Source organism: Carcharhinus amblyrhynchos, chromosome 2, assembly GCF_965287045.1.
Source record: "Carcharhinus amblyrhynchos chromosome 2, sCarAmb.v2.hapA, whole genome shotgun sequence".
Lineage (NCBI taxonomy): Eukaryota > Metazoa > Chordata > Chondrichthyes > Carcharhiniformes > Carcharhinidae > Carcharhinus > Carcharhinus amblyrhynchos.
In genome coordinates, this window is record NC_137325.1 from 140,966,189 (window position 1) to 140,990,009 (window position 23,821).

Below are 23,821 nucleotides of genomic sequence, written 5' to 3' on the forward strand. Positions count from 1 at the left end.
CTTATTTTCCAGGGCATTTTTTGGCCAATAAACCTTGTAGGAATCAATTGTCTTGGTGACATTTTCTCACTCTCTTCAAGAAGAATAAAGGAGTTTCCAAACAGGGAAACAGCTAACAGATAAAAGTAGATTACATTAATAGGGAACTAGACAAACACTGGAAAAAGAAATATTAGAAAAAATGGAATTTCACTATAACTTCAGAAGATTGGTTTCTTTTTAATTTAGCAATTGTGCCATTTTAATTTGAACAAGTATATGCAAAAATGCATCTTATGCACAAATAATTACTTTGAAGTGCATTGACTTTTGTCTGCAAAATCCAGTAGCTTTTCTATGGATCTGAAGAATCAATAGGAATATCACCTATTATTCATGTTTTTAAAACAAATTTACCATTTGTAATCACCATGAAACAACTTAAATAACTAACTGAAGTCTCAGATCAGCGCACACAATACACATCACAAGGTAGGAGGAACAGTTGAAAGGTAGCATTTTTTGCCACTTCATAGTTGCGCTCTAGAAGTTGGTGGTATGCCAACATCTTGAATGCTGCCGTGCGCCTGGTGCATCTACACCAACATTCCAGGATTTTGAAGGATCAGTGCTTTTGTTCCAAGTCACACTGAAGATGTAATTAGTACAGTGACCAAGGAGAATTGGTGGATGTACTTTATTTAGACTTGCAAAAGGTTTCTGACAAGGTTTCACAAAGCAGATTACTATGCAAAGTTAAAGCACATGGGATTGAGAGTAATGTCTTGCAATGGATAGAAAGCTAGTTAGCAGACAGGAAGCAAAGAGTTGGCATAAATGGATCCTTTTTCTGATTCGCAAGCAGTGACTGGTGGGGTTCCGCAGTGAACTGTACGAGAATCCCAACTGTTCATATTATATATTAATGATTTGAAAGAGGGCCTAAACATATAATATCTCCAAATTTGACGTTGATAAAGTTGGATAGGAGGGCGACAGAATAGAATCAGGATTCCTACAATACAGGAGGCAGCTATTTGACCCATCAAGTCTGCAAGACAACAATCCCACCCTATTCCTACTACCCACATAGTTACCCTTCTAATCCCTACTCTCCCCTCCCCCCAAAACAAACTAGGGTCAATTCAGCATGTCTGATCAATCAAACCTGCACATCTTTGGACTATGGGAGGAAACCGGAGCACCCAGAGGACACCCATGCAGACACAGGGAGAATATTCTACCTATTCTCCCCTGAATCTGGCTAAGTCAGGGGTTCTATTCGTAGACACGCAGGGTAGAATAGGTGTAGGGTGATGCGGCGGCGCGGGCTTGTTGGGCCGAAGGGCCTGTTTCCGTGCTGGGTTGTTCTTTGTTCTTAATATGCAAACTCCACACAGACAGCCACCCAAGCTGGGAATTGAACTTGGGTCCCTGGTGCTGTGAGGCAACAGCGCTAACCGCTGAAGAGGATGTAGTGATGCTTCAGTGTGATTTGGACAGGCTGAGTGAGTGGGCATATGCATGGCTGATGCAGTATAATGTGGATAAATGTAAGGTTATCCACTTTGGTAGCAAAAATGGGATGACAGGTTATATTGAATGGGTGTAAAGTGACCCAAAGGGGTAGATACTCCATGAAACCTCAGTGCCCTCATATAGTCACTGAAAGTAAGTGTGCACATACAGCAAGCAGTAAAGAAGACAAATGGTACGTTGGCTTTCAAAACAAGAGGATTTGAGTATAGGGATGGGGATGGGGATTTTTTACTGCAATTAAATAGGGCATTGGTGAGGCCACACCTGAAATATTGTGTGCAGTTTTATTGTCCTTGACGGAGGAAGAATGTTCTTACATGTACCAGCTAATTCCTGGGATGGCAGGTCTGTCATGTGAGGAGAGACTAAATCACTTAGGACTATATTCACTGGAGTTTAGAAGAGTGAGACAGGATCGCATAGAAACTTATAAAATTCTAACAGGGTTAGACAAGGTAGATTCAGAAAGGACGTTTGCAAAGGTGGGGGAACTAGGGGTCATAGTATGAGGATAAGGGGTAAACCTTTTAGGACCAAGATAGGGAGATATTTCTTCATCCAGAGAGTGGTGAATTTGTGGAATTCATTGCCACAGTGTGTTGACCAGGATTCAGTGTAAGCACATCCCTTTTAGAGTGAAGGGCAACGCTAGTAGAAGTAGGGAACCCTGGATGACTCAAAATGTTGAGACCTTGGTCAAAAAGGAGGAGGCATATGACATGCATTGGCAGCTGGGATCAAATGAATCCCTTGGAGTATAGAGGTTGTTGGAGTAAAGTTAAGAGAGAAATCAGGAGGGCAAAAAGAGGACATGAGATTGCTTTGGCAGATAAGGCAAAGGAGGATCTAAAGAGCTTCTACAAATACATAAAGCTCAAAAAATTAAGGAGAGAGTAAGGCCTCTTAAGGATCAACAAGGTCATCCACCTGTGGAGCCACAAGAGAGGGGCGAGATCCTAAATAAATATTTCTCATCAGTATTTACTGTTGAGAAAGGCATGGATATTAAGGAACTTGGAGAAATAAATAGTGGAGGCTTGAGGAGTTTACATATTATAGAGGTGGTGGTGCTGGAAGTCTTAGAGTGCATCAAGGTAAAATCCCCAGGACCTGATGAAATGTATTCCAAGCCATTGTGGGAGGCAAGGGAGGAAATTGTGGGTCCCCTAACAAAGATATTTGAATCATTGTTATGATGCCTGATGGTGAGGTGCCTGAAGATTGGAGGGTAGCAAATGTTATGTCTTTGTTTAATAAGGGCTGGAGAGAAAAACTTGGGAACTGCAGACCAGTGAGCCTGATGTTGGTAGTGGGTAAGTTGTTAGACGATATTCTGAGAGACAGAATCTACAGGCATTTAGAGGGGCAAGGACTGATTAGGGACAATCAGCATGGCTTTGTGAGTGGAAGATCAAGTCTCATGAATTTGACTGAGTTTTTACAAGGGGTAATCAAGGTGGTAGATGAGGGCAATACATTGATGTTGTTGACATGGACTTTAGCAAGGCCTTTGACAAGGTACCGCATGGTAGGTTGTTGCACAAGGTTAAATCTCAAGGGATCCAAGGTGAGGTAGCCAATTGGATACAGAATTGGCTTGACGATAAAAGACAGAAGGGGGTGGTTATAGAGCGTTGTTTTTCAAGCTGGAGGCCTATGACCAGCGATGTGCCTCAGGGATCAGTGTTGGATCTACTGTTATTTGTCATTTATATTAAGGATTTGGATGAAAATATAGGGGCAAGGTTAGTAAGTTTGCAGATGACACCAAGATTGGGGGCATAGTGGACAGTGAAGAAGGTTATCTAGGATTGCAACAGGATCTTGATCAATCGGGCCAGTGGGCTGATGAATGACAGATGGAGTTTAATTTAGGTAAATGTAAGGTGATGCATTTTGGTAGATCGAATTGGGGCAGGTCCTTTGCAGTTATTGGTAGGGCCTTTGGGAGGAGTTATAGAACTAAGATCTAGAGTACAGGTTCATAGCTCCTTGAAAGTGGAGTCACAGGTGGACAAAGGGTGAAGAAGGCATTCGCCATGATTGGTTTCATTAAAACATTGAACACAGGAGTTGGGACAGCTTGTTGAAGTTGTACAAGACATTAGTAAGGCCACATTTGGAACACTGTGTACAGTTCTGGTCACCCTATTATAGAAAGGATATTATTAAACTAGAAAGAGCGCAGAAAAGATTTACTAGAATGCTACTGGGACTTGACGGTTTGAGTTATAAGGAGTACCTGAATAAATTGAGATTTTTTTCCCCCTGTAGGAGGCTTAGGGATGATCATATAGAGGTCTATAAAATAATGAGGGACACACAAAGTAAATAGTCAATATCTCCCAAAGGTAAGGGAGCCTAAAACTGGGGGACATAGGTTTAAGGTGAGGGGGGAGAAACACAAAAAGGTCCAGAGGGGCATTTTTTTCCCCACACAGAGGGTGGTGAGTGTCTGGAATGAGCTGCCAGAGGCAGTAATAGAGATGGGTACAATTTTTTTCTTTTAAAAAGCATTCAGACAGTTACATGGGTAAGATGCATATAGAGGGAGATGGGCCAAATGCAGGCAATTAGGACTAGCTTAGTGGTTAAAAACTGGACGGCATGGACAAGTTGGGCCGAAGGGCCTGTTTTCACGCTTTAACCTCTATAACTCTAATAGCGAATCTAACCATCGCCCCTTAACATTCAATGACATAATCATAATGTTGCGTATTAACATCTTGTGGGTTACCATTGACCAGAAACTGAACTGAATCAGCCATATAAATACCATGGCTACAAAAGTAGGAATTTTGAAGCAAGTAACCCACTTTCTGACTTGTCAAAACCTTTCCATCATCTAAATGGCACAAGCCAGGATGTGATAAATACTCTCCCACTTGCCTGGACGAGTGCAACTCCTACGGAACTCGAGAAGCTCAACACCATCCAGGTCAAAGCAACCCACTTCAGTGGCACCCATCCAACATTCATTCTCTCCACCAACGATGCATAGTAGCAACAATATGTACAAAGATACACTGCAACAATTCACCAAGGCTCCAAACACAGTACTTTCCAAACCTACAACCACTGCCATCTAAAAGAACAAGTGCAGCATGGAAAGACTATCACCTGCAAATTTCCTCTCAAGCTACTCACCATCCTGACTTGGAAACATATCACAATTCTTTCACTGTCACTGGTCAGAATCTTGGAACTTCCTCCCAACAGCACTATGGGAGCACCTATACCAAATAGATGGCAGTGGTTGGTTTGCCACCACCCTCTCGAGGGCAATTATGTATGGACAGCAAATGTCAGCCTAGCCAACAATGCCCACAGGCCTTGAAAGAAAGGTTACCCAAGCAAACATTGTTGTTGAGACGAAACAATGAGCACTTCCAGCGGAGGTTTGCAGTCTATTAGCAGCAGCAAATAACATAACCATTTCTTTCCAAATCTTTAACTTGGGATACAGCAGCATATAACATCCCAGGTTAACTCCAATAAGACAATCAAACTGCCAGTTAAGCCACTTTTAAAAAGGTTATATACTAGATATTTCTCCAACTCTGATGCTCAGTATTTATCTTTTCTTTCCCCCTCCTCAATGAAACAATTTGGAACACTTAAATAAATGCATAATGTTATTTACTTCTGACCATTGAGACTTGTCTTCTTTACAACCTCTGAAATGACGACCAAACAATGAGAAACTGGACAAACAGATCTTGGATTTGATGTGACCTACTTTGCTTCCTGCAAAGTCTCTATCAATGTTTGTGTCCTCTTAAAAGATGCAAATAATGTATTTCTGTCTACTTAGTGCTGAAACGGATGTTGTAGACCTGATTAGCAGCATGACTATATGTAACTGGAGACCTGATTAGCAACAAATGAGCTGGTAGTCACCCTTCTTGCATGATTCAATTAAGCAGTTTGAGATTGTGGCCACATCTTCATGCAAACACAATGCACAAGTTGTACATAATTCTACAGCACACTGGCTATTTTGAGTTGATTTTCCATTAAGTTGAATGTCTAGTGAAGGTTATGGGGGGTGGCAAGATGAAAGGCACTAAACAAGCTCAGAGTGCTCAGGCTTTTTTAAAATTTGTTTGTGGATTGAGGCCAAACAAGACAAACTAATTCAGCATTTATTGCCCATTCCGAACTCAAGAAGATGGCCCCCTTCTTGAACCGCTGCTGCACTGCTACTGGATGGGATGTTCCATGATTTTGACACAGTGATGATCAAGGATCAATGATATATTTCAAAACCAGGATGGAGTGCGACTTGGGCATGGGTTGTGCACCAATGTCACCTGCTACCCTTGTCTTCAAGTGGTAAAAGTCACAGACATCAAAGAAGCTGATGTGATTTGCTGCACTGCATCTCGTGATATTCCTTGGTGCTGCCACTTTGGTGGAATGGGGGTTTTAAAATGGATTGGTTTTCTTCTGTTTAAAAATAGGGGGTCACCCATTTAAGGAGAGATTGGGAGAATTCTTTTTCTCTCAAGAGGATTGAGACTTTGGAATTTACTTCCTCAAAAGATGGCTGAGGCAGAACTTTGAATATTGTTATGACAGAAGTAGATAGATTCTTGACAAGCAAAGAGGTGAAAGATTATCAGAGGTAGGGAGGAATATGAATTTCACAGTAACTTCATTACATGCTAATGCAAGTCTTATGAATAATAAATAAACTTTAATATGAAGGTTAAAATTAGATCAGGCATAGTCGTATTGAATGGTGAAGCAGGCTCAAGGGCACGAATAGCCTATTTGTACGTTTGTATGCCCTGCATATAGTGTTGAGGTTCTTCAGTGTGATCGGAGCTACATTCACCCACGCAAGTGGAGAGAATTCTATCAATTTCTGACTTGTGCATCATTACTGGTGCAAATGTCTTGGGGAGTCAGGATGCAAGTCACTTGTCACAGAAAATTCCCAGCCTCTGACCTGCTGTTGTAGCCATGGTATTTATGTGGTGACAACGTGCCAGGGAGTGGTTACTTTCCAGGGGTGACGGAAGTAGTTGCAAAGGGAAAGCTGCCTGATAAGGGTGGCACTGATAGATTTTCTGTATAGATAATGGGCATTTCTTTTACAAGTGTCAGGTCATTTAGGAATCAGCTCAGAATAGCAACTACAATGCCAGATATCTCACCAAATTATGTCGAGAAAGCTGATAAATTATTTTTCCTCAATGTTTTTATTCTTTCACAACATGTAGGTGTTGCTGGCTAGACCAGTATTTGCAATGCCAGCCCCAACTGCTCTTAAGTAAATTATGATAAGCTAGCTTCATGAACTGCTGAAGTCCATGTGGTGCAGGTATTTTTAAGTTTGTCCACAAAAAAGCACTTTTTCTGTGGTTTGATAATAGCAAGATAAATTTCTAACGCTTTGTCCTTCCAAAGTTTGCTCATCGGCCCTGTGAGTGAAAAAAAAATTGAAATGTGAACCTCGTGCAAAAAGATTGGACGTCCCTAATCTGACGGATGCTGGCAACTTGGGTACACAAGTCGAGTGGTATATCTCTTTTGCCAAAAGAAATTCTCTTTCCGAAGTATCATTGCAGTTTTACATTCGCAGACACAGTCTCACCAATGAAATGAGAGCCAACAATTCTGTCAGATTAAAAATACTCTCCCTTCCCCACCACCCCCAACTTGAATTTAAAAGGTTAACCTGTGCTTGTGAACAGGCTAAGATATGTGGGTGGCACAAGGAAATACTCAAAGCTACCTGTTTACAGACTACCCCAGAACAGAGGAAAACAATGACAGCCCTTTTTTAAAAAAGAATTAAAAAGGCGGTTGTGGTTTGTGAAGTAAAGGTCATCTCCCAACCTCAAACTGCATTCTATAAAAACCAATATTTTTCAGTGCACAAAAATATACATAATGTGGGTGTATAGGTTCATCTTGGTTTCAGCTTCTTCTCTACTTTTATCATACGATAATGGATTTGAAAATACTTTTAGGGTTATGCCCTCCATTCCAAAGTCAGGCACCACAAACTATCCAATACAACTTACCTAAAATGCCTAAAAGTTAAGACGACAAGCAATTTCTTCAGATTCTTAAAAACTTACATCGTTCATATCACTGACTTTACTCAAAATTCTCAACCAACCCAAAGTAGTGATTACAACAGATTTTGTAGATCACATACTAAGTGTTGGACAACATCCTCATCTCATTCCTCCACCTCCCATTAAAAAACACAAGATGGTCCAACATATCTGAATAATTTAACCTTGAGTAAGATTCAAACCTCATCAAGGTTCCTTAGGCAGCACCTTCCAAATTTATAACCACTACCATCTGGAAGGACAAGAGCAGCAAATACCTGGGAACACCACCACCACCACCTCGAAATTCCATTCCAAGTCACTCACCATCCTGACTTGGAAACATATTGCCATTCTTTCACTGTTGTGTCAAAATCCTGGAACACCCTCTCTAACAGCATTGTGGGTTTACCTACATCTCAGGAACTGCAACAGTTCAAGGAGGCAGTTCACCACCACTTTCTGAAGGGCAACAAACACTGGTCTAGCCAGCAAAACCCACATCCCACAAGAAGATTTTTTTGAAATATGCATCATGAGGAAAACTAAAAAGCCAGAAATTATGCTCATCATTAACCTTAATCCACACCAATCCCTGGGACACTATGCCATTATTGTACTTTATATTGAAGTACTTTCCTAAACTAACCATATAATGGCCATAGCCCCAACAAGCATGTTTTGTGCATAATTTCAGAAAAGGAAATTTTGGCAGTGAAGCCAAGAACACAGCAGCAAAAATGGTGGTTTTGGGGGTGGGGGGGCCAGCATAGGACGGTGGAGAACAAGTAGCATTTATTTCACTTGAATGCACCCAAAATTATACTATAATATTCATGATTCATATTTGCACTCACTTAGGTGAAAATGCTCAAGAGCAGGATATAAAATACTCTCAATGTTATAAATGAAACAATGCACCCTCCCTTATACAACACAGCTTAGGTACTCATACCAAAACCATAATTGGTTTCATTGGTTCAGACATTCAACTAAAAAGTATTCTATTCTTCAATTAAATAAATGGAATAACTGCGTGGCATCAGAACAGAATTAAAACTGACCAAACTGAACAGTACAGCAACCAGTAATACAAGTTCCCAAATTCTTATTACAGATTTTACAGAAATATGTTGCTTTAAAAACACGGTGAACTGTTAACCTGCTTTCAATTCTGCTGCCCACAATATAATTTTAATTCCAAATGCAGACTGATGCCAAGTTATGAGCAGATTAAAAGTATACAGCCACAAAACATGCTGAAATGCTCCTTGAATACAATGTAATCATAAGCCAGATATTCAAATTCCTCTTCAATCACCTGAAAATTCTTTGGCAAAAGCATTTGATGAAAATTATGTTCAAAACCGCCTCTCCCTGCTGCAGCACAAACTAACTTGCCATCATCTGCAAATTAAAAACCTGCAAACAATATGAAATTGAAAGTTAAATTATAATTGGGTGACAAGACTCAGTTTGCTGTCTAGGAGCACTTTTTTGTTTTTATTCCAATTCAGAGTCTCAACAAGTTGAGACATTCCCAATCCAAGCTGACAAGACAGGGCTCTCACCTCCTGTCTTGGGCTTGATCTACATGATCCAAGCTGATTGGAGTGGGCATAGCACCTCCTCCAAGGCTTGATCTCATTTGCATCTTAGCCAAAAGGCTGAGATGCCACTTTTAAAAATTGTTTCAAATGAAGCTAAAATGTAACCTAATGACTTCAACCAAGCACAGTACGTCCATACCGTCTGACTAGATTCGCAATCCAGAAAGCATGTCCAGGAATCCACATTCTACTGCATGTGGTGAACATTGGAACTAAGTGTTGTGGCTCTGACACAGTTATTTTTCTCTCTCAGAAGAATTCCCCGTGTTGCTTCAGTCTTTCAGCTGAAGCGGTTGTTTGCACAGCTGTGCTGCCAAGTACTTTCATTCATCTCAGGAAGATTGATTAGTGGCTGCAACATCAATTTACTTCCTATTTGGAAACACTATTTCTAGGTATGTGTCACACTGATGCCTTATTATCCCACACAAAAGGTTCCTACAAAACATCTGTTTACACAGGCATTCTCTCACCAATTTTCTCCCTTTTTGTAACATGCTGACATTTTCCTGAAAGCCCTCTAGTACATGACTTAAATAACTTCTATTTGCGAGTCTGCACAACTAATATGGCAAGCTGTAGGAAGAAATCAGAACCAGGCCCAAGACTGGCCCCAGAATAGACAGATGTGCACTTCCAGCCAGACAGCCACCAGCAGCAGTGATCTAGCCAAATTCCTCCAGGGCACTAGCAATCTGTACAAATGAGTTAGAACATGGGCCCTTTCAACACCCAAAAGGTTTTTAAAACACAATTTTCAGTGAAAAAAAACAATATTATATCTAACAGCATCACCTAGATTGCCAATGGATACCAACTCAATTCCATACATTACTTCACTCCTCCATCAAAAAAGTGTGACAGGTGCAACAGCCTGCCTTCCTCTACTGGTCAGAGAAGAGGCTGAAAGATCAGCGTTTATATAACATTCTTAGAGCCAATGATGCACTTTTGAAGTCTAGTCACTATTGTGACATAGGAAATGTGGCAGCCAACTCCCACAAACAGCAATGTGATATTGCCCAGAAGATTCACTTGTTTGTTCCCAGATATGCAGGGATTTTTTTTTACAAGGTCGAATAGGTTGGGCCTGTACTCATTGGAGTTAAGAAGAATGAGAGGTGGGCTCTCGGTGGCTTCTCAGGGTAGATGGGGAGAAGTTGCTGCTCTCAGAGCAGAGCAAGAGGATCACCCATTTAAGACAGATGAGGAGGAATGTCTTGTCTCTAAAATCCATGAAATTCTTTCCTACATTTTACATTGAATTACAGCATGGAAGGCAACCATTTTGCTCTACTGAACAATATTCGTGCATATATTCCATTAAAAACAGCCCCTGCCCATATACCTGCTCATTTTCCCATTCTCAAGCACCCAGATAACCCTAATCTTTAGTACAAACACAATGTAGGTCATGGCCTCACAGCCCTCTATTTAAAAATCATTTCTGCTACACTACCTCACCAAAGCTGTCTATGGCCTTTTGTTTAGATCTGCCAACCATTGAAAATAGCATGCTTCTACTTATTGTCTCATCCCATCATGATCTTAGAGAAACTTTTCAAATCGCCCCAGAACACACGCTAATGCAAATAAAAGCCCCAATTTTCCAATAACTGGCAGCACAGTGCACAGCTGCCTCACAATGCCAGGGACCTGAGTTCAATCCTGGCCTCAGGTCACTGTCTGTGTGGAGTTTGCACATTCCCCCATGTGCTCCAGTTTCTTCCTACAGTCCAAAGACGTGCAGGTTGGGTTGACTGGCCATGCTAAATTGACCCTAGTGTCAGGAGATTAGCATTATAAATATGCGGGATTACAAAAATAAGGCCAGGGTGAGATTGTGGTCAATGCAGACTTGATGGGCCGAAAGGCCTACTTCTGCACTGTAGGGATTTTATGAATTCTTCATAACTTGAAAGCATTGTAAACTGTCAGGACAGTTTAGAACATCAATAAAGGACAGACAAGTTAGAGAAATGGACAGATAGGTGGCAAATACAGAGAAGTGAGGTGATGATGGCAGGAAGATAACACTAATAAGAATTTTAAATAAGGGGTATAGGAGCTGACAGTAACGGATGTATATTTGCATAAATCATTGAAGGTGGCATGTGGACAGCATAGTTAATAAAGCATACATTATTATTAATAAGGGTATAGAGTCCAAGAGCAGGCAGGTCATGCTGAAGACATACAAGACTTCAGTTGGAGAACTGTGCAAGTTCTAGGCGCCACACTATACGAAGGATATGAACGCATTGGAGAATGTGCAGGAGAGGTTTACCTGAATGGTTCCAGAAATGAGAAACTTCAGTTATGAGAATAAATTGAAAAGGTTGGGACAGTTTTCCTTCGAGAGAAGGCAGCTAAGAAGGAGTTTCATACAGGTGTTCAAAATCATTAGAATATATAGGGAGAAGTTGTTTCTGCTTGTAAAAGGATCAAGAACAACAGGGCACAGACTGAAACTGATCTGCAAAAGAAGCAAAATGCAATGTGATTACAAAACCTTTTCACAAGTGGTTCGGGTCTATAATACACTGCCAGGAAGTGTGGTGGTGGCAGGTTCAATTAAAACATTGAAGAGGGCATTAAATGATTATTTGAATAGAAACAAATATGCAGGGTTACAGGGAAAAGGCAGGAGAATCAAGTTATAATGATCGTTCGGGAGCCAGCACAGACATGATGGGTCAAAAGGCAGTCTTTTATGCCATACGAATTGAGAGATTCTTTTTCTCATACCAAGAAATTTTAAGTTCTATTATTGCAGCAGTTCTTTACAACACATAGTTTTACATAAGCGATTTTACTTGGGTAAAAATAACCATTCTTTGGATTACACGAAGTACAGACTTTAGCAATCACACCAAAATAGACTGGCAGCCATGTCAAAGTTAGAAATGAAATTTTTTGGGCAATAAGTGGGGACGGCAACTTTACCTTCCCCTAAGGATAGGTACTCTACTTTGCCTTTCAAACCTCCCTAACAGTGCATGGCATAGATGAAAATAAAAGGAGGTAACTAATTAGTATATCCACCAGCAAAACACAACCTAGGAATCTTAGTGCTGAGCTGCCCAAAGCTTTCGCCATGACCAGCAAAACAATTTTTGGTTTCCTGGCCTCATTAAAAAATTGCTCACAAAAAGGAGAAACCATTTAATGGAAAGGGATTTTTTTGAAAAAGCAAGAGGGAGGGGGAGGGTTGGGGTCAGGAGAAACTTCCCAACTGGAAGTCGTTAATTAAGAGATATTGTTACGTAAAACTTAATGAGCTGAAATAGTACATCCAATCAACAAGATAAAATTAAATCTCTACCCATTTTATGTCAATCTCAATTTTGGGTGTGCCTGTTGATGTTTTGCCAAAGAACAAAAAACAAGAGGTTAACCAATAACACCAGCCTGTTTAGAGGCATGCCTTTTTAGCTGGTGTAATCAATTAGCTCTTTGAAAGTGAAGACAGAATTTCAGCAGCATTGCTTCTGGCTACTCGTCAATTGCCAGCACAGCAGTATCCATTCAAGATGAAGCCCAAGGAAGTCAAATCACATTTTAGCACCAGGAACTTGCCACGTGCTCCACAGCCACAATTTCCGCATGTGGCATGCCTCCAGAAGAATTTGAAAACATTCAAAAATCAATAAGCTGAACTGAGTAGTTCTACAACTACTTAAATGGCATAATCTAAGCAGCCTGGCTACAGCTTAATTGGAGAAATAGGGATGTGGAGTGGGTGTGGGGGTGAGATAGAGGAATTCTGTAAATTACAGTTTAAGCCATATCCTTACAAAACCAACACCAAACTTCGATTGTTAGGCAAAAGCAAACTTGTGTCATTTCCCCTATACCGTACGATTTTTGTCCATGTCCCACAGCCAGAAGAAGGGGGCAAAACGATAAAGTTAACATTTATTCTCAGCTTGACAAACACTACAAATTACTTTCATAATAATTAGGTAGGCACAGTGAGGCATGCACTATGTATTTTAATAAAATCACTGCACAGTGCTGCAACTCTAACCCTGTATCTACATTCTCAGGCCACAAACAGAAATTAGTTCCGTTTTTGAGGACAGAGGGGAAACAAGATGTGTATAGGGCAGGTGTGCACCAAGGCAAATATATGGGCAGCGCATCAGGGACAAAGGTTCAATTTTGGCCTTAGATAGCTGTGTATGTGGAGTTTGTACATTCTCCCCATGTCTGTGCAAGTTTCCTGTCATAATCAAAAGATGTGCCATGTTAGGTGGATTGGTCATGTTAAATTACCCCTTAGTGTCCCAAGTTGTGTAGGTTAGAAGAATTAGCCATGTTAAATGCGCGGGTTTATGGGAACAGGATATAGGGCCTGTTGGAATGCTTCTTCAGAGAGTCAGTGCAGATTCAATGGGCCAAATGGCACCTCTCTGCGGTGCAGGGACTCTTATGATTTCCAAGGTACTTGATCTCATTTTTAAACCTTTGACAATGCTCCTGTGTACATAGCTTTTTTGAAATACGTTCAGACTTCTGTCCTTCTCTAAACCTCTGACACCCCTTCAAACACAAAGATGTGTCTTCCGTTCCCCACTTTCTTCACCCAGAGATGTGATTGAGCCACAATGAAAAAGTTTCCAAATCCAGGTATCATGGCCAAGATGTGTTTAGAGCATTTCAGCTAGAAGGTTTGCAGCCAAGTTTATCCCTGTATGCACTGCCAAGGGAGTTGCTGAGTCTGGCAGCACTGCTTGTTTGAGGCTATGCCAGAAATCCGTAGGTACTTATTGGTATCAAAGAGGTGTACGAATAGGGTTAAACACTTGAGAAAGCCCACTTTTAGGTTGGGTCGTTTAAAGGTTAAATCCCACTGAGAATAAATGTTCTCTCTGGCAAAGAACAAACTGATCTTTTGAGGGTTGAACTGAATTGACATTATATAGCGAGATAAACTTACAATGAACAGAAGAAGAATAGTGCTGCCTCATAGCATCATTGCCAACATCGAATCAATCCGCTTCTGATCTATGGCCAGCCATGAGCGAAGGGGACTGATCATAGATATATACAGCAGTATGAAAAAAAACCTTTACCTACTCATGCAATTCACCTGAGAGGCACTGCATCAGCTGTGGCTCTTAGTAAAACTCTCACCTGTGAGTAAGAAGGTCAAGGGGCTCAAGCCTCACTCCAGTGCAATACTGTCAGAGATGCCATCTTTTGGGTAAGACTTAAAACTGAGCTCTGACTGTCCCTGTCAGGTGTTGGATGTTCAGGGAGTTTTTAGGTCAGCATCAATGAAACAGATTTTCTATTATTGTTTCAGACAGCTTGCTGTGTGTACACTAGCTGTTATGTTTCCAGTTATTACCATAGTAATTACATTGCAAAATAAAAGTGCCTCATTGATTGTAAAGCATTGCAGGGTGTCCCAAGATCCTATATGAATGCAAGTCAACGCACTACATAAATGCAAGTCTTTCTTTCCTTTAGATAATTTAGAATCGAATCTGAAAGCTCTTCTTCACATAAAAATCAATCTATTTAATGAAACCCAATATAGAACAGTTGAGGCGAAAATGCTGAAAGCATGTAATAACCATGGAGAGAAACTGGAAGGTCTCTGAGTGGATGGACTAAGATGGGTTAAATGACCTTCCCAATCCATAAATATCTTGTGCTCATGAAAAGGGGAGGGACAAATGGAAGAGAGAACAAACAAATCAGCCCATAATTAAAATGGAGATTTCCCGTGAAACTACAGCATGATGTGACAAACACCTTCAATGCAACTTGATGATCACAGTTCTGTTCTTAGCAAACAGTTGACCACAGGAATCCACATTTGACAAAAATATTCACAAAGATACACATGCATATGACACATGGTCAACCCTTCTTTTACCACAATAGCATTAAAATTAGCATTTTTTTTAAAAAAGGCACTAATCTATAAAACTGCAACACCACACCAAACAATACATGCAAACAGAGATTACTGTCTGAAAATCACATCTGGTTTAAAAAGAGTGATTTTTTAGTGAACATTTAAGTAGAGCTAGCTGATCTCAAGGTGAACATAAGAACGTAAGAAATAGGAGCAGGAGTAGGCCATCTAGCCCTTCGAACCTGCCCCGCCATTCAATAAGATCATGGCTGATCTGTCGTGGCTCAGTTCCACATTCCCGCCCTCTCCCCATAACCCTTAATCCCCTCGCTTATCAAAAACCCATCAACCCACGTCTTAAAAATATTTAGCGATGCAGCCAAGGAATGGGTTTTACCCTCTCCCTCTGCCAACACAAACCTATATTTATATAATGCCTTTAACATAACGAAACAGCCTGAGGAGCTTCACAGGAGCATTATAAAACAAAGAATGATGCCAAGCTGCATAAAATATTAAGCCAGATAACCAAAAACTTGGTTGAAGAGGTGGGCTTTAGGGAATGCCTTAAGAGGAAAGCAAGTTAAAGGCACAAACTGGCAACCAATACCGCAATTTTAAAATTCTTATGCCGGTTTCCAAGTCCCTGCAAAGCCTCACCCCTCCCCATTTCTATAACCTCCTCTAAAACTACAACCCTCTGAAATAACTGCATCCTCCAGTTCTGGCCACTCCCCAATTTTAATCACTCTGCCCCTGGTGATCATGCTGTCGACTAACTAGGCTGTAAGCTCTGGAATTTCCCTTTTAAATCATGCTCTCCATCTCTCTTCCTTTAAGAGGTGATGCTTACCTTCGTAACGCTGACCAAGCTTTTGGTCATGTGTCAGTGCTCTGTGGTGGCCCAATATCAATTTTTATAACATTTGGGAATGTTTTACTACATTAACAGGCTTAAACAAATGCAACTTCTTGATTATACCTATCAAGCACATATTTGTGAATTTTGTTTCACAACTCCACTCATTACAGGTGTCTTCTGTAGGTGGCAACTTGTGCAAGGGAACAATCTTAGTCTCATTATCGCATCAGTTTGGATGGATCAGTATCTCACCATGTGGTGCAATTGGGGAAGGAATGGTATTTTCCACACAGAGTTCATTCATATATGAAAATAAACAGCACTCTATTGTGGTGCTGGTATACAGGTCATGTGATGGACCAGCATTTATTGCCCATTTCAGAGGGTAGTTGAGAGTCAACCATATTGCTGTGGGTCTGGAGTCACATTTAGGCCAGTACAAGTAAGGACAGCAGATTTCCTTCCCAAAAAGGATAGCAGTGAACCAGATAGGTTTTTATGACAATCGATAATGGTTTCACGGTCATCAGTACATTCTTAAATCCTGGTTTTTATTGAATTCAAATGTCACCATCTGCCATGATGGGATTTGAATCCAGGCCTCCAGAGCATTATCTGGGTCGCCAGATTACTAGTCCAGTGACAATACCACTATGCCACTGATCTCCCTTATGTTCCCAATAAAAATATCAGTATTGAAGTATGGCATAAGTGGAGTATATGGCAAGTGTATAATCCACCAGTGTCAAACTAAGCACAGCTTGCAGCAGGTTAAAAGGTAAGTTAAACAGGCAGTCACAAAAATGTGTGTTGGGGGGGGGGGGGGGTCATTTAGATGAGTGAGAAAGGGGAAGATACGTACATATCAAAGAAAACAATGGAGGTTTTAAAAAGGAAAAATCATTTTTACAGTCTTTTCATGGTAGCATCTGAATTTTTATTTGCTGATTTTGTTTTGCTTGCTACGCAGAGAAATCCTTTTTTAAAAAAAAACCTGTTAGAAACTATGTAGAATAATCTACTTCAGGCTATTGTCAACATGTGCCAGAAAAGGTCATACCATTGAATGCATAGGAATTTACCCAACGAACGCCAAGCAGCCAGGAGAGAAAACATACAAGAAAGCAACAGCTGAGCATACAAGCCTCATCAGGTTCTGACTGTCTTGTTGCTGCTTTAGCAACCAACTTTTTGCACACTGAATTGCAATCTTCTTTATTCAACAAAACTAGGATTAACAAGCCCTCCAGCAGCAGTTTAACAAACTCCTGCAATGGCTCTGGAAATTTGTCCTGAGAATAGTGGAATCTTTTACAGATCTGAAAGATTATCAGACCCAATCCATGAACTGTTTAACTAAGCCTTGGAGAATAAGCCAATGCAGCAAGGACAATTGATCCCACACTTTTCAGAGGGGAATTAAAAACTAATTTTTATTATCTTAATAGCTCTTCTTGCACAGAATAGCAACAACATGAAAACAAAATACACACCATTAAAGGGTTTGGCCTATGAGATCTAGGTTTATAAAACTGAGTCTCTCTCAAAAAGAAATTTTGTGCACTAGTTGGAAACCTAACTTGGAGTGGGTGACAGGCAAGCAGTGGCTAACTTTCCTAAAAATAAAAGTGAATCCAACAAATATTGAAAAAATTAATTCTGGAGCAGTGCCATAAGGAGTGGCTCAGGCCTCTTTCAAGTAATGAGAGCAATAGTGACTAGCTGAGAATTTTCAGGCACCAACTCAAAAACAAAGGAATAAAACCCAAGACTAAACACTGGGGAAATGAAGATACAAGCTGCTGCGTAAATTTAAAGCCCCGAGATGTCTTTGCCAGGCAAAGGAAGTGAAACACTGACTGGAGTAGCAGCATTATAAATATCAAAACAGACAACAGGACAGAAGTATGCTCCCCTTCCCATCTACAACTGTTCATAAAGCTGCAACTCCTTTCTCGACTCATCTTATTTAAGATGACCATAGTTAACAGCACAGGAGGTGTACACAGCCCACCGTGCCCAACCTGGTTCTCTGCAAGAACAATCATTCAATAGGTGATACCACGGCCAGCTGATTTCCACTCAGCAACATCTACCTCTGTTTCCAAAGTATAACCAATCTTTTTTGTATCCACTCTCTGAGAAACTGACAGCTCCCTTTGCAGGTCTATGAATATGCGAAATGCATTCTGTACCACAAGAAGGGTATATTAGTCTGGTAAGGCCTACAATACAGAATTCACTGGAGTGATACCAGGCCTTAGAAGTATTAATTTATGAGGATATGTAGCAATAACTTGATTTGCATTCCACTTGAATATTGAAAGAGGGTCATCAAATTTTTGAAACGATACAAGGACTAGATTAGAGAGACCCAAAATGGAGTACACTTTCAAATAGTCGGTGCAGACTCAGTGGGCCGACTGGCTTCCTTCAGCACTGTAGGGATTCTATGTTCTGTGAAACAGAAATTTGGAGAACTCAATCCCAATAGGGCTCTGGTGAATTGAAACATTCAAGACTGAGGTCAACACATTTTTTGTTAAATTTGGCTAACAAGGGATTTGGAACAAAAGGTGGATACATATGATTAAAGCACAGATCAGCCATTCATCTTAGCTCCTAGTATCTATGCTGCCATTCAGTTGAGTGGCCTCTGCCCATCCTATGTTCTGGAAGCCAGCTTTCAATGTCTCCACTGATACAACAACTGAGCCCATACATCCACAGGACAACCCAGGACACGAGAATTTGAGTAAACAGAATGACAAGAAGTTGCTCTCCAGATTTCAAAAAGAAACAAACTGAAATGAGCTACTAAGAAACAAGTCAGCTCTTGAACTGCTGTTCACTTTGTAGAGATTATTGATTTTATTTTAAAAATCTAACTGCTGGTTAGTTACTCTCAATCAGAAAACACATTCTATAACAGAAGCCAAAAACTAATAAATAGGAGAAGATGGGATAGAATGACATCTTGAAGTTGAAATATGCAGCAGTCAAAGCAAAATACTCTGGAAATCTGAAATAGAAACAAGAAATTCTAGGAATATTCAGCAGATCAAGCAGCATCTGTGCAGAGAGAATCTAGAGTTCACAGGTCAGGGTGATGAACTTTCATCAGAAAATTAACCATGTTTGATTCCAGCCTTGGGTGACTGACTGTGTGGAGTCTGCACAGATTTCCTCTGGATGCTCCAGTGTCCTCCCACAGTCCAAAGATGTGTAGGTTAGTTAGGTGGATTGGCCATGGTAAATGTACAGGGTTAAGGGGATAGGATGGTGGGTGAGTGGGCTTGGGTGAGATGTTCTTTCAGAGAGTCAGTGGGCAAAATGTCAACCTCCTGCACTGTAGGAATTCTATGTTTGTTTATTAGCGTCACAAGTAGACTTTACATTAACACTGCAACAAAGCTACTGTGAAAATTCCTCACCCCTCCACAAATGCTGCTGGATTGGCGACTACATGCAACATCAAGTTTCTTTCACCTCTTCTTGGGCCCCGTCATGTCATCCTCCAGATGCCTCCTTACCTTGACTGCACTTCTTCCTTTTCAAAAATTACAATTTTAACCAGAGCCACTTAATACCCATCACCAAGAATTTCCAAACACGTTCTTTCCATGTTTGAATGAATGCAATCATCATATTTAAATAAGAAAATGTGTTCAACGTAGAAAAAGAAATGTTCAACATAGAGGAAACAATTGCAACTTAAATATTTATCAATATTACGACAACCTTCTAACCCTTTTCAACAATCAGGAAATGTGTTGTCAAATCTGGATACTAACATTTTATTGTTTATTTAATCACTAAAAATTATGGCAAGGTTGCTTGCAAATGTAACTATAAACAAAGCAGAATTGGGGTATGAGAAATATTCCAATTTTTACTATACAGTACAATAAATTTTTTTCCAATTGACAAAAATTTTAATAAAAGCATCCCAACAAGACAAACTCAAGGGTAGAAAAAATATACAAATTTTCTTCAAATACAGAATTAGTTGTAAAATAATATTGGGTGATATTTCACATCATCTTGGAATAATATGTTGCACAGGAACAATCTCTCTGGACAATTCATTGCACAAGCACAATCACTATAATATATTTGATATGAACAATCGCTCTGCATAATACAAGGACAATCTGGATAATAAAAACAATTTCTGGATAATATATTAGATTTTAAAATCTCCCTCCAGGTAATATATTGCTTAACATCTCCAGATAATACATATTAGATATGAACAATTTCCCTAGAAGAATTTCTGGGTTATATAACGGATTTTTTCCTCTGGACAATCTAATGCACAGGAACAATCTCCCTGGATGTTAATATATTGAATAAGGACAACCTTTCAGGATAATACATTAGATATGAAAATTCTCTTCTGGATAACATAATACACAGGAACAATCTCCCTGGATATACATTGCACCTTCCCAGATAGTACATTAGATACAGGGGGCAGTATGGTGGCTAGCACTGCTGCCTCATGGCGCCAGGGACCTGGGTTCAATTCCTGGCTTGGGTCACTGTCTGTGTGGAGTTTGCACATTCTCCCAAATGCATGGGTTTCCCCTGGGTGTTCTGGTTTCCTCCCACAGTGTAAAGATGCGCAGTCTAGGTTGAATGACTATGCTAAATTGCCGCTTAGTATCAGGGGGATTAGCCAGGATAAAATGGGTTTATGGGGATAGCACCTGAGTGGAATTGTGGTCAATGCAGACTTGATGGGCCGAATGGCCTCATTCTGCACTGTAGGATTCTATGATATGAATATTCTTCAAAATTTCCCTCTGGATAACAATGTATAGGAACAAACTCCCTGGACATACATTGCATAAGAATGGATAACATATTAGATAGGTACAATCTTGAAAATCAAATGTACAGGAACAATCTCCCTGGATATATATTGCACAAGAATGTACCTATCTAATATGTCATCCAATCTTGAAAAACTAATGCACAGGAACAATCTCCCTGGATATTAGCATATTGCATAAAAACAACCTCTGGATAACACAAGAACATCCTCTGGATAATATATAACACAAGAAGAGTTTCTGCATGATATGAGATGTGAAATCTCCCTCTGGATAACATATTACATAAGAACAAATCTCCTTGGGATATTAATGCAGGGGTAATCTATGTCATATGAACATTCCTCTTATTTCTCTGGCTGGAGAAGATTTGAGGGGTGGGAGGGGGGGGAGAAAGAGTCCACATTCTCGACATCAAATCTTTCGCAACAAGTCTGCGCTGTAACTGCAGTTAAAGGAGGGTCTGCTGTCAGCGGCCTCCCGGGACAGGAGCACCACATCCCGGGGGGTGAGGCCCAGTCCGGCCCTAGCTCCAGCCGGCCTCCTTCCCTCCCCAGCCCGGAGGAATGAATACACGACACCCGTCGCGCCTCGATTTCCAGCCTCGCCGCCGCTCGGCTATCCAAGGTCCGGAGGCTGCCAGCGGCCTACAGGCTTCCCCTGGACACCCCCCTCTCTCGCTCTCTCCCTTCCCGTCCACTCCGCCCCGGTGAGGGGGCGGCGGCTGCTGCTGCTGTTGCTGCGAGGGAGGGAGGGGGGGGCGGTGTCGAGCGGCGGGAAAGGGTTAATCTAACCTAAATCTTCCTCCTCAGTTTTCTTACCCACATCACTCGGCTCTGGCGACCGGAGCGGCGCCTCGGCTCGGCTCACCCAGCCCGCTCGGACCGGCGGAGCCCCGTTTAACCATTCGCTGCCCCGAGAGCTGTCACTCAGAGCCCGAGGGGGCGGGCACTCTGGAGGCCAAAACACCGGGAGGGGGGGTGCCGCAATTACTGATTCGGAGAACCACCCCCGCCCCCCAACCCCCATCAATAATACCGGGAGGGGGTGCAGCAATTACTGATTGGGAGAACCCCCTCCCCCCGGCCCCCATCCCCATCAATAATACCGGGAGGGGGTGCAGCAATTACTGATTGGGAGACCCCCCCCCGTACTACCGGGAGGGGGTGTGGCAATTGGGGGGGGTGTTTTCCCAATCAATAATAGCGGGAGGGGGTGCAGCTTGGGAGAACCCCCATCATCAATAATACCGGGAGGGGGTGCGGCAATTACTGATTAGGGATCCCCCACCTCCCCCCACGTCGATATGACTAGGAGGAGGTGCAGCTATTACTGATTGGGAGAGCCCCCACCCCCCCCCCCCTCCTCCCCAATAATAGCGGGAGGGGGTACAGCAATTACTGATTGGGAGAACCCCCCTCCATCAATAATATCGGGAGGGGGTGCGGCTATTACTGATTGGGAGAACCCCCCTCCATCAATAATATCGGGAGGGGGTGCGGCTATTACTGATTAGGGAACACCCCTCATCAATATGACTGGGAGGGGGGTGTGGCAATTACTGATTAGGGAACACCCCTCATCAATATGACTGGGAGGGGGTGTGGCAATTACTGATTAGGGAACACCCCTCATCAATATGACTGGGAGGGGGGTGTGGCAATTACTGATTAGGGAACACCCCTCATCAATATGACTGGGAGGGGGTGTGGCAATTACTGATTAGGGAACACCCCTTATCAATATGACTGGGAGGGGGTGCGGCAATTACTGATGAGGAAACACCCCTCATCAATATGACTGGGAGGGGGTGTGGCAATTACTGATTAGGGAACACCCCTCATCAATATGACTGGGAGGGGGGTGTGGCAATTACTGATTAGGGAACACCCCTCATCAATATGACTGGGAGGGGGTGTGGCAATTACTGATTAGGGAACACCCCTTATCAATATGACTGGGAGGGGGTGTGGCAATTACTGATTAGGGAACACCCCTTATCAATATGACTGGGAGGGGGTGTGGCAATTACTGATTAGGGAACACCCCCCATCATCAGGACCAGGAGGGGGTGCAGCTATTAGGAATTGGAAGAACACTCCCCCTTATCAATAATACCAGGAGGGGGTGCAGCTATTACTGATTAGGAGAGCCCCCCGCCTTCCCCGGCCCCCTCAGCAATATGACTGGGAGGGTGTGCAGCTATTACTAACTAGTGAACCCCTCCCCATCAATTTGACCAGGAAGGGGTGCAGCAATTACTGATTGAGAGACCACCCCCCCCCCTCATCAATAATATTGGGAGGGGAGGCAGCAATTACTGATTGAAGTGGGCGGGGGGGGGGGTGAAGGGTTCTCCCAATCAGTAATTGCTGCATCCCCTCCTGGTCATATTAATGGGGAGGGGCTCCCTAATCAGTAATAGCCACACGCCCTCCCAGTCATATTGATGAAGGGAGGGGGGCTCTCCCATCAATAATACTGGAAGGGGGTGCAGCTATTACTAATTGGGAGACCCCCCCCCCCCCTCATCAATATGACTGGGAAGGGGTGCAGCAATTACTGATTGGGAGACCTCACCCTCATCAATATAACCGAAGGGGAATGCAGCAATTACTGATTAGGGAACCCCTCCCATTCAATATGACCGGGAAGGGGGGCAGCTATTACTGACTAGGAGAATACCCCACCAAATCAATGACAGTCTAGTTTTTAAAGAATGATTACAATCTGGAAAGTGGCCATTCAGCCAATTGAGTCATGCTAGTTCATTGGCATAGCAATTTAGATAGTCACACTTCCCTGATTAAATACAGGAAGGGCAATTACTACCAGGAATATCCATGGTTCGGTAAAACACCAACTTAACCATCTTTAGTGTCTGAAATGGCACAGTGGTTAGCAGTGCTGCCTCAGTGCCTGGGACACGGGTTCAATTCCCAGCTTGGGTCACAGTCTGTGTGGAGTCTGCACATTCTCCCCACGTCTGTGTGCGATTCCTCCCAGTGCTCCGGTTTCCTTCCACAGTCCAAAAGAGGTGTTGGTTAGGC

The 23,821-nt window shown here is 41.9% G+C and overlaps 1 protein-coding gene across 1 annotated transcript in view; it reads right to left on the reverse strand.

Moving 5' to 3' along the window:
- LOC145359093 (zinc finger and BTB domain-containing protein 47-like) overlaps positions 1–21,678 on the reverse strand; it is a 184,473-nt gene extending 162,795 nt beyond the window's left edge. Inside the window, 2 exon segments of the mRNA XM_080213481.1 lie at positions 21,597–21,624; positions 21,626–21,678. Of these exon segments, the coding sequence (XP_080069607.1) occupies positions 21,597–21,624; positions 21,626–21,678 (81 nt within the window).
- Positions 21,679–23,821: the final 2,143 nt, after the last annotated feature.